We start from the raw sequence: 11697 nt of genomic DNA on the forward strand, positions 1-11697 counted from the left end.
TTTCGAACAGTCGAACTTATGTTTACTGTAATTTGTGAACTTCACTCCCACTGTTCTTCCTGCAGAAGTTCATGGTTGAAATGCTTTGTGATATCAATATCTTTGTAAATTCGGTTTAAAATCTATCTTCAACCTCTTCCATGATACCCTATCGGCACACTAAAATATGTTTTGTATGGATTAGTAGTTTTTCTTCTCTTGTCGACGATGAAACAGTAGAAAAATGTTCGTCCCCGCCAAGGAAATCATAGAGTGCTTTTATTTTTCTGTTGGTCGACCTTGTTATTCCCTCATGTTAATTGACTACACACGTAGATAACTCACACTTTCTGCACACCCATTTATGCTTTTTAATTCTACTTTTTCTTCTAAGCAATAATAGAGCAAAGGCTAAGAAATGGGATGTGCCCAATTCATGTCATTTACTGATTTACAAGCTAATGAAAAACAAGCAGATAATTTATCTGAGCTAACAAGAGCAATCTATCTTCCATAAATGAGAAAATGTCATGAGATAAAAGCCATTTTCTGAATTCAGAAATCACTTAATAACACAACAACTACTACAACAATGTCATCTGCATTTCCTCTATGTACAAGTTTTCTGCATGACCCGGATCTTCCGTTTCGAAGATTTGTTGTTTAAATTCAACTTCTTTGAATCTGAAGTCTCATAATTTGATGGATTAAAGGTTTCTCCCCTTGCTTATCTCCTAGTTAAATTTGAATTATTGGTCGAAAAGACGAAAAATCATTAGCTTGCAGCCTCAGAAATGCTATTCAGGGAAGGCTGCCATGTCTTTGGTCTGCCTGTTCCTTTATTTCCACTTGGATGTGTTCTGGATCTATGCCCATTTCTACTAACCTGGAAAGCCAAATCCCATGTTAGCAACCACAAATCATTTTAATTTACACAAATTCTTGTTTAAGACGGAAGTATCCGTCTTCCATCTTAACCTGGATTAATTTAAGAATAGAAATATTAAACCTTGGTGGTGGTGGTAAGAAAAGAAAATGGCTTTTACCAATTTAATTTAAGAATAAAACCTTGGTGACATTTTTCTTTTAAACTTCTTAATTAATCAATTGATTTGGTTTGATCAAAAAGGGAAACAGGGCATAGTGTTGTATACTTGTATGGGGAATATTATCTCCAACCTTCTCCTCTAATATAAGATTAAAATAATATTGAGTTTACCCACTTGCTTTGTGCAAGGAAAACAACTATTATTATAAACCGATGTTAGAGGAGAAGGTCGTTAGCATTCCTCGTACTTGTATAATTGTATTGTTGACTTCTTGTTTCTGATCAACAGATCAATCAAGGAAGATTATTGAAAAAACAGTACTAAACAACTCTCTTCTTTAGAATTTTTACCTGTTTAATCTTATCTTGCATAGATTTTCTCACTAATATCTCAGCTTCTTTGAGTCCTTCTGAATCTGCTAATTCTATGCCACTTTTCCTCATCTTTTCTTGCTTTTTAGCCACCAAACCCTTCATAACCTCTGCACACACAAGGAAACCACAAATTAACACTAATTTCCATACTGCACAGTAACACACTAATAACAAAAATCATCACAAAACAAAAATCATTAATCACAAACCTTGGGTGCTAATAAGTCTATAAACATGACCTAAAGCCAAAGTATCCTTAGGCCTAAGCAACTTAACCCGGGTTATCCGAACCGAGTTCCGAGCTGTGATGCTGCTGTCACTGCCTTTTGTGTTGCAGTTCTTCTGTGTACCATTGTTATCCTTTTTTATGCTGGATTTTGTTGGGGAATTGTTTTCAGTTTGTGTATGACAAATTGTAGTAGTGATAAGAAGAGCAACATAGTGACCAGGGTTCAGTTTCATGACTTCACTTGCAGCAATTGGCCAATACATTTTCTCAGCCTTACCATTTGGGTGTTGGATTACTAGTGATGCTGCATCTATTGCTTGGCAATTTCCCATTTTTTGTTTTGTTTTTGTTTTTCTGTTTATCTCTCTATAAATGAGGTTACTGAAGAGAGGAGAGGAGGAGTTATAAAGACCAAGGCCACTGATACAAGGCAAGCAGTTGTGTAAGAGGCACTTTCTTTGTGCTTTATAGTAGTCTGCAGTTCACCAGGTAGTGGTTATTAAAGTAATTCAGAAGTTAATGAATGCCCCTGCTGGTTTTTTACTAATTAGAAGACCTGCCCATGTGTTATTACACACAGAAGAATAAGACGGTCACAAACCGTGACATTGTGAGACGGTCCATTTTTTTAAAATATTATTCATTAATATTATTCATTCACTGTTAATAAATGGTAGTCTTTTTACACAATGGTACCTTCTCACAATGTAAGACCGTCTCACGCCCTTGCTGGCTTTTTACTAATTACAAGACCTGCCCATGTGTTATTACACAGAAAAGAATAAGACGATCTCAAACCGTGACATCGTGAGACGGGCCATTTTTGAAAAATTATCTTATTCATTTGCTGCTAATAAATAGGTTGTCTTTTTGCGCAATGGTACCATGTCACGGTGTAAGACTGTCTTACGGAATATTTATTGTGGTGGTATTATTTCATTTAATCTTCTGTTTTTTTTTTTTGTTTTTTTATATAAACAATTATAAAATGATGTCAGCAGTAATAATGTATTAATGTGCACAGGTGCACAACATCATATGGTTTCTTTGGGGGTCTGTGGAATGTTGAAGAGAGATTGACAGGTTTACCCTTCATCCATGTGGTTATGCTTGATGAGCTGTAATTATAACTACTGGTCAAAGAATTGAACCGGTTCTAACGCCACTCAGAAATTCCTTCTTCCACATAATTTGTGAGTGCATCATTAAAATGTCATATGCTCTCACAAAATTGAGTGGCAGAAGAAATTTTCGAGTGACATTAGTATCATTACCCCGATTAAATGATGGGTGTTAGAGTCGTAGAGCCCATGCTAGCCTTATTTTGACCGAATATAAGATGAAATTACGTGGTATATAGCTGGTCTTAGTTAAGGCCGTCTAAAATTCCTATGTTTAATGTCACTTCTTTTGTTTTTGCTTTATTTAACCGGTTCTGATTTGTGAATGGTATCTTAACTTAAACGATCTTAAACAAGAATTTGTGATTATCGGTGGAGGTGAACTTTGAAGTATTTTGGAGCGTTAGTGGAGAAGGTAAAAAAACAAGTGGAAGTAGTGATTATCACGTGAGAAGTGACTAGGTATGGGATGCAGAGGGAGATTGACATGCACGCTATCTGTTGGATTACTTTAATTGTTGTTGGTTAAAAATTAAACATAAAAACATTAATGCTAATCTGATGCTTAACTTTTACTTGCAAATCAAACAAAACCTTGTGTAGTTAGTGAGTGACATGATTTGTGTTCTTACCTTCTTCTATCCCTTATTGACCCCTTCTTACTTTAAGGGTCATTTCCAACTTTATACTAGTTTGTTGTGGTTAACAATCTTAAGGGAAAATGCACGCGGTGCCCTTGAACTTTCAATTTTTGCCCGAAATACCCAATTTTTTGTTCCGGAAAACTTAAAGAGGCTATAACCCGTGTTTACGAGATCAGAAAGTGACGATTTTTTTTTTTCAAATTGATTATCTTTTCGAGAACTACGACTTGAAAAAAAAAATTGTCGCGTTTGGAATTCGTGACAAAGAGATATGGTCACTCAAAGTTTGTTCGGTAAATAAAACTTTGACGTACAAAAACTCCTAGCTACGGGATCCAAATACGACAATTTTTTTTTTCAAATCGTAGTTCTCGGAAAGATAATCGATTTGAAAAAAAAAATTATCACTTTCTGAACTCGTAGACACGGGTTATAGCCTCTTTAAGTTTTCCGGAACAAAAAATTGGGTATTTCGGGCAAAAATCGAAAGTTCAAGGGCACCGCGTGCATTTTCCCATACATTTATATACATCTACGAGATTTAGGAGGGATTTTTAGATATATTAGCCCAAATACTAATTCTTGTTTCAGACGGACACTTTTCGTCTTATTTTTCAGACAGGTATATGTGACCATTTTATAGTTAAATGTAATTACAATGGTATAGGCAGTGTTACAGCTTATGGTATTGGTAACTGATTTTTCAATAATGGTCACATTTAACTGTAAAATGGTTACAAAATCCCGTCTTATTATTTTAGACCAAAAAGGCCCGCCTGAAGCAAGACGCACTATAGCCCAAAACACTGTACTGAGTCTCTACAAGCTCACTAAAAGACTCTTTGCCTAAACTATCCGAAATCCGCTATGATACGACTTGGTGAAGAATTAGCAGAAAGGGAAGTGGGAAAATGATCAAATGCTGGAAAGGAGTTTAAGAAATCAATTAAGCAAAGATTATAAGATTCCTTTGGATATTTGCTAATCATCAAACATGCCATCTTTTACTTAAGAATAGCCATCAAAACAGAATTCCTAACTTTGAAGTTATATTACTTCTCCCTTTTAAGTTTTCCAGGTTATCTAAAGCTACAAAAGCAAATGTTAAAACGTTCACTTTCTGCTGTAGATTTCCCTAAAAAAGGGAGAAAAAGATATACTTTTGTAGAAGGATTTAGAAAAGACATCCAATAACCAGCTCATTTGAATACTTTGTTCAATAGTTATTCTGTGCAAGTGTCCAACCATCGTGGTGCGATGGACAAAAGGTGATCACTTTATGATAAACAATGACCATATAATTTAAAAATGCCCGATTTTAAAAGTTGGTCACTTTGTAATGATAAAAAGTGATCATTTTTTACTAAAAAAAAATCACTTTTTACCATGAAATGATCACTTTTAATATGGTCGGTGGTCAACTATGTTGCTCAGACTCGTTTCGAAGTATCCGACATTGGTGCGTGTTCAAGTGTCGGACTCGGCCATTTTTATGAAAAAAATGCATATTTGGCTAATATTTTCTTGTCGAGTGTTGGACATGGGTACATGGGGTTATCAGAAGAGTCGGAGTAACATAGATGATCACACCATACAATGGTCTTATAGTATAATTTGTGTAGATTGTTAGCATGAAAATTAGGTGCATTACTACACTTGATGCTAAGCCCACAGAGATTACAGAATGCATAGATGGTGGGCCATTAATCTTATACCATGGTATGATAATAAGATTTGTCCCTTTAGTCTAGGAATGTGTATAATAACAAGATTAATAATAACAGCTGACTAACTTTGCAATCATTGATGGTACAAGCATGCATGATATGAAGATGATGACCATGCACATGTAATCATAGTTGGAATCTTTACTTTTACCTCAAGAGCGTGGTTTACTGGGTGCTCATGACCATCAAACTGGTCAAAACCTTGCACTTAACTCAAGAGAGGCACAACTTTATTGAAATTTATATCATCATTACAATTCCAGTGCCTTGTGTTGTGCTCCAAGCGGAAAGATGGTTTGGAGTTGGACCTACAAAGTTTATCCTGCAATAACAATTTCCATTAGAACAGTATCTACATTTAACATCATTACACCCAATGCTCGAAAAGGCTCCCGCCCACGGTGAGTTCAAGGGTCGAGTGTACGCAACCTCATTGTTATGTTGAACCCAAAGATATTGTTTCAGGGTGACCATAACGAAAATTGCATCGACAGACTGCTAATTCAGAATACCATAGTATAATAAATCATTGGCTTTCTTAGGTCATATTTTCCAAAACTAAAGAATAGCGAATCTTTGATATAATTGAAAATGGAAATCATAAACCAGTTCTATTTCAAGAAAAAAATAATATGCATGGATGGATTAACAAGTCTTAAACTTAAACGGATTCAAATAGTTGGGTATTTAGATAAATGAGACAAGCTTTTTGCCGGCCCCTAGTCATTTTGCTTTTCAGAATACCCCACTATTGGACTCGTTTTAAGTTTAAAATGAATATGTACGTTTTAAACAAGAACTTGTGTTCTTCAGTTTAGTCCATTATATCCCACTTAAAATCTTTCTGATGAATGATGACAGAAAAGCTACTGTTCTTCACCTTGTTATCTGGGAACATATTGGTCCAGGCAGAACTGATAAGGCTTTGTAAGCAACAGTATAGTAAGCCAGATTGTCCACACTCTCATAGAAGTGAACATATTAGTCAGCAAAGCAATAATACTGTTGCACATGCCATGTTTCCATGTCGAAAAACAGTAATCATCTCAATGGACTTGCAGTGTTTTTCTGTCTGCAACTCAGATATTATGTTTAGTGCCTTTAGAGTATAGATTACCAATAGTCATTGCAAGAACATTTCCCTTGCTTAAATGTGTGGAAACGTGAACGGTCTCTCACAATAATTTCGCGGTCATAAACACGTGAAATAGCCTTAAAAGCCGAGTGACAGTCTTCACATGTCCTGAGATTTTTAACAATCCTGATTGATTTCCCAGGCTTTGTAATCAGGAATGCAAAAGCTATCGCCAACTTCTCGCTGTGTAAGGAAACTGCTTGCTCTTTATCCTCTTCACTTAAGTCGAATGTAACTTGTGTTGTATTAGTTGCATAACCACCTGACTTCGCGTTATCCAAGATTTCTTTGAGTTTATCTCGAATCTCAGAAATTCGTGGATGTAGCTGATCATCCACGCGAAACTCATGAGTAACACCGTCTAACTCAATCCAACTACATCCAAGTTCTGAGGTGTTCCTTCTAGGGCTCATTTGTTTCCTCATTGAACCAACACTCTCCCAATTACCCGTATATGCATACAAACTGGAGAGAAGGATTTGACCACAAGAGCCAAGTTGTCGAACATGATTCATAACCCGCTCTCCTAGAGAGACATCACGATGAGTCCTGCATGCACTAAGCAAAGACCTCCAAATAACAAGGTCCGGTTCCATAGGCATAGTCTTAACAACATCAAATGCTCTTTCCAAATGGCCAGCACGACCGAGTAAATCAACATAAGATCCATAATGTTCAACTCTTGGAGCAATGCCCCACAATTTCTCCATGTCGTTGAAAATAGATGTACCTTCTTTAACTAGACCAGAATGACTACAACCATTCAAAATTCCGAGTATGGTTATCTCGTTTGGTTTAATACCCTCTGCCAACATTCTCGAGAAAACCTGCATTGCATCCTTACCATGGCCATGGATTGACAAACCATTAATCATACTTGTATAATTGTGCAAATCCCGCTTAGACACTGTATCAAAGACTCGACTGGCACAGTCTATCTTCCCACATTTAGCATACATATCAACTAGAGCAGTGCAAATATTCGAAGACACTAGAATACGGTTCCTCTCAATATACTCATGAATCAAACTCCCTCGATCAAGCGCTCCTAAATTAGCACACGCTGATAACGCACAAACAATGGCAGCCTCATTAGGCTTCACCTTACCATCATCCAACATCTCGTCAAAGCAATCCAAAGCATCAACATACCTCCCAGCATTAACAAAACCCGAGATCATAACCACCCACGACACATCATTACGCAAAGGCATCCTCTCAAAAATATCACGCGCTTTATCAATACACCCATGTTTAGCATACCCACCAAGAAGACTAGTCCACGAAAACACATCTCTGTCAGACATTTCATCAAACACCTTCTGTGCATTCCCTGGTCTCGCAAAAACCGAGTACATATTAACCAACGCATTACCCACAAACAAACCCGACACAAACCCAAATTTCACAACCAACCCATGAACCAATTTACCATATAAACACGACCCATGACGAGAACAAGAAGTAACAACAAACGTAAACGTATAATCATCAGGTAAAACCGTAAAACCCCGATCAATCGACAACATACGGCGTAAATACATTACGGGTTCGTAACAATTGGGTGTTTTGGAATGTGCCCTGATCATTAAGTTCCATAGTATAGTAGGAGGAATTGAAGAAGATGGGTAATTATCAAATAAAAACGTCGCGGTATTGAGATTGTGAGACGAGAGGTAAGAGTGAATTAGGGAAGAGATTAAAGGGGGATGAGAAGAGAGTGATTGTCTAAGAATTTGGGCATGGATTTGCTTCAATTGAGGAAGATGAAGTTGTTTTCGGAGCAATTGATGAAATTTAGACATTGTGTGATTCAGTTTGATTGTTTGAATATTGGCGCCAATCGCGGTCTTTTATATACGAGTTATATTAGTCTCTTGTAAGACGGTTTTAACTAATATACCTATGAAATTGATTTAAACCCAACTTTATTAGTCGTTAAAAATAATTACTAAAAGATCTCGTCTTACGATAAATTTATGTAAAAATGACTTGAACAAATGGCTGAGATAGATAAAGTAGTCCATAATTCTTTTTTATTAGTTTTCCATAAGCTTAATAATAGAGTAATAGAAATTAGAAAATATACCATCAATTGTACGGAGTAATACATTAGACGTATAGTCTAATTACAAATTCACAAAGAATGGAATACAAACAAACAACATTACACCAAATGGTAGATGCAATACCAAGTCACATAGTCTTCTACTCAATCATGGTTTCTTGCCAGCAGTGAGTTTTGCCACCAAACTCGCGATGTCAGGCTTAGCAGCTTTGTCTTGGCTAGATGCGGTTATAGATAGGCCGAGGATGAGGACGAGGACGAAGACGGAGATGGTTAACCAATTGTTATTATACTGCCCCATAACTTTGATCTAGTAATAATTATGCTAATTAATTAAGCTTATAATTTGTGCTGCATTACAAAGTCATCTCCTGCACCTTTTTATATACTGTAACCTTCTAGCCGGCCACCCTTCACTACCAACCGTATCTTTATTTATTTGGACGGCTAATTATAGACATCGCATTTCGATCACAAAATTACATGTTCTAAGTTTATGGGAGAGATGTTTGACCCTTCTTTAGTTATAGACGGATATGTGCCGTCTATAATGAGATTTTGTGTATTAGTTAACTCGCAACAAAACCAACATTTTAGTTGAAGGCACGTCTTATATCATCATGATCAACCTGTACATATTAATCATATACTCCGTATCAACTTATGCAACTATATTATCTACTAATCTTCATAATTTAAACAACAGATTATCATAGATATAATCAATGTTGTTAGGATCGGGATTCTACTTTGAATCGATGGGGAGGGTAGGATCGAATCGGTAGAATCGTAAGATTCTACAAATTCACTAAATATAGTTTTTTATTTGGTAAAAATATATAATTGAAGATCAAAACACTTATTTATACACAAAATATTGATAATTAATAAGTTTAGTATCATTTCATGAATATGTTTCTACAAATTACATGAAATTTGGATTTTACGATGTTTTTATATAAAAATATATTTTAATATGTTTACTACGGAGTCGGATCGTAAGATCGTAGAATCGTATTATGATCCTACCTCTAGAAAATTTCGAATAGATAGGATCATAAGATTCTACAAACATGATAGAATCATAGGATCCAGGATCGGTCAAACATTTTTGCATCGTAAAATCGTAGAATCATAGGATCGAATCGGGATTCTGACAACAATGGATATAATTAATTTTAAAATGAGATTGAGGAAACTGTTCATCAAGAATCTTTAAAATATCATTTAGTTTTAACCAAAAAACTGTTCAAATTATCATAAAAGAAAATATCAATAGAACAACGGGGATGCTATGCTAAGAGAAGTTAATCGGGTCACTCAGTTTGGTTATGACTTGAGTTAAAGCAAATTGAGTAAGGGTTGTAACAGGTCTAATATTCAGGTCATCATCATGTATTCATGTTAGATGTTAGAAGTCAACCTGAGTTCAATTCGGGTTATCGAATTAATTTAAACTTATGGATCAGGCCTTGACTAATAATAACTTCATGTTAAAAGTTTTATATAGATCAATGGAGTAACTTTAATTTTAAGTCAAAACCGTCAATCCAATCTTTTCGAATAATAGTTAACTGTACTAGTTCATTATCATGTACCCCTTATGATGAGGACTTACCATGTCACGACTCACGAGTCATCTCAGATCGCATTCGATTCGTTTCTGATCAAGTTGGGATAGATTGGGTTCTTATATATCATTACGCAAAGGCATCCTCTCCAAAATACCACGTGCTTTATCAACACACCCACCAAGAAGACTACTCCACGAAAACACGTCCCTGTCCGACATTTCATCAAACACCTTCTGTGCATCCCCTGGTCTCGCAAAAACCGAGTACATATTAACCAACGCATTACCCACAAACAAACCCGACACAAACCCAAATTTCACAACCAACCCATGAACCAGTTCACCATATAAACACGACCCATGACGAGAACACGAAGTAACAACAAACGTAAACGTGTAATCATCAGGTAAAACCGTAAAACCCCGATCAATCGACAACATACGAGATAAATACTTGACGGGTTCGAAACAATTGGGTGTTTTGGAATGTGCCCTGATCATTAAGTTCCATAGTATAGTAGGAGGAATTGAAGAAGATGGGTAATTATCAAATAAAAAAGTTGCGGAATTGAGATTGTTAGACGAGAGGTAAGAGTGAATTAGGGAAGAAATTAAAGGGGGATGAGAAGAGAGTGATTGTCTAAGAATTTGGGCATGGATTTGCTTCAATTGACGAAGATGAAGTTGTTTTCGGAGCAATTGGTGAAATGTAGACATTGTGTGATTCGGTTTGATTGTTTGAATATTGGCGCCAACCCTGGTCTTTTATACTCCCTCCGTTGGATCATTTGTTTAATAAATAAATGACTGAGACGGAAAGAATACATTATCTCTTATAAATTATAAATGCGTTTTTTACTCAATTATGTATAACTTTTTATAAAATTTGCATTCATTGACTTTCAGTATCAAACGTATCCTCACTAATGAATTATTATCCACCGTCCTTAACTAGCGCTCCCAATTACCTTGACAGAGGCGACGATTAGCCACCACCCTTAACTATTCTTACATGTCATTCGTTGCATACAACAACCCCATCACGTGCCGGAAATAATCCTGACTCCTCATAATCACTCATTCCCATCATAAACATCCACCATGAAATTCCCTAAACTAAGTCATACCTAGCCAAAAATCACATTTCAATATCCGAACTAGGATCATTTCCATTTCTTTTAGAAAATGGATAAGGTTCATTTCCTCTTTGAAAATCATGTAATAATAATTTCTTGTATATACCTCATCATTTCTTTATGTCCATGCATAAATGTAGAGTCGATGAATGACACATTGACACCAGAATACAATTTTCAGCATAATATGTATTAACCTTTGCTTGAATTTAATTTGGTTTTTTTATCGGCCACTAAATTTGTAATGTCTAATTCTTGATTTTTCTGAATTAAAACTTTAACACTAACTCAAAATCGAAAACATACACCAAATTCATCGTCTACCTACAAAAGGTGAGGAGTATATTTAAAATATAAAAAAATTAAAGTCGTGAGCAACAAAAATAATAAGCTGAATAATAGAATACATAAAAATTACGGAGTACATGCTACTCACATAGTTAATTAGAACACAAATCATTACACCAAACGGGAGATACAACATGCAAGTCACATAGTCTCTACTCCTTTTTTGCGCCTTTCATCAGCTTCTCTAGAAGTGCCTTCAAGTCGGGTTTACGTGCTTCCTCACTAGATGCGGTAACAGAGAGGCCGAGGATAAGGACGAGGACGACGAGGGAGATGGTTAACCAGTTGTAATTGTACTGCCCCATTTCTCTATT

General features: G+C 35.9%; 2 protein-coding genes across 2 annotated transcripts; both read right to left on the reverse strand.

The window, feature by feature from the left end:
- Window positions 1-467: 467 nt before the first annotated feature.
- LOC141652648 (uncharacterized) lies at window positions 468-2062 on the reverse strand. Its single transcript, XM_074460201.1, has 3 exons — window positions 1612-2062; window positions 1379-1509; window positions 468-865 (listed from the first exon to the last, which is right to left on the reverse strand). Exons 1-3 carry the CDS (start codon window positions 1961-1963, stop codon window positions 755-757), a joined length of 594 nt encoding a protein of 197 aa, XP_074316302.1. The 5' UTR covers window positions 1964-2062; the 3' UTR covers window positions 468-754.
- Window positions 2063-6136: 4074 nt separating this feature from the next.
- Window positions 6137-10493, reverse strand: LOC141653853 (pentatricopeptide repeat-containing protein At3g62890-like). Its single transcript, XM_074461722.1, has 3 exons — window positions 10055-10493; window positions 8251-8312; window positions 6137-8108 (listed from the first exon to the last, which is right to left on the reverse strand). The coding sequence occupies exons 1-3, from the start codon at window positions 10398-10400 to the stop codon at window positions 6237-6239; spliced, it is 2280 nt and encodes a 759-aa protein (XP_074317823.1). The 5' UTR covers window positions 10401-10493; the 3' UTR covers window positions 6137-6236.
- Between the last annotated feature and the right edge of the window lie 1204 nt (window positions 10494-11697).

The sequence above is a fragment of the Silene latifolia genome, chromosome 4, assembly GCF_048544455.1.
Source record: "Silene latifolia isolate original U9 population chromosome 4, ASM4854445v1, whole genome shotgun sequence".
NCBI classification, from domain to species: domain Eukaryota; kingdom Viridiplantae; phylum Streptophyta; class Magnoliopsida; order Caryophyllales; family Caryophyllaceae; genus Silene; species Silene latifolia.

Excerpts from the sequence above, each read along its gene's own strand:
- LOC141652648 (XM_074460201.1), bottom strand. The coding sequence starts at position 1,963 with ATGGGAAATTGCCAAGCAATAGATGCAGCATCACTAGTAATCCAACAC. Across the intron at positions 1,510-1,611 it reads TAGACTTATTAGCACCCAAG|AGGTTATGAAGGGTTTGGTG; the intron begins GTTTGTGATTAA and ends TTGTGTGTGCAG. Across the intron at positions 866-1,378 it reads TGCAAGATAAGATTAAACAG|GTTAGTAGAAATGGGCATAG; the intron begins GTAAAAATTCTA and ends TTGGCTTTCCAG.
- LOC141653853 (XM_074461722.1), bottom strand. The coding sequence starts at position 10,400 with ATGATCAGGGCACATTCCAAAACACCCAATTGTTTCGAACCCGTCAAG. Across the intron at positions 8,313-10,054 it reads GTGTGTTGATAAAGCACGTG|CTTATGGAAAACTAATAAAA; the intron begins GTATTTTGGAGA and ends TCTATTATTAAG. Across the intron at positions 8,109-8,250 it reads TATCTCAGCCATTTGTTCAA|ACCGCGATTGGCGCCAATAT; the intron begins GTCATTTTTACA and ends CGTATATAAAAG.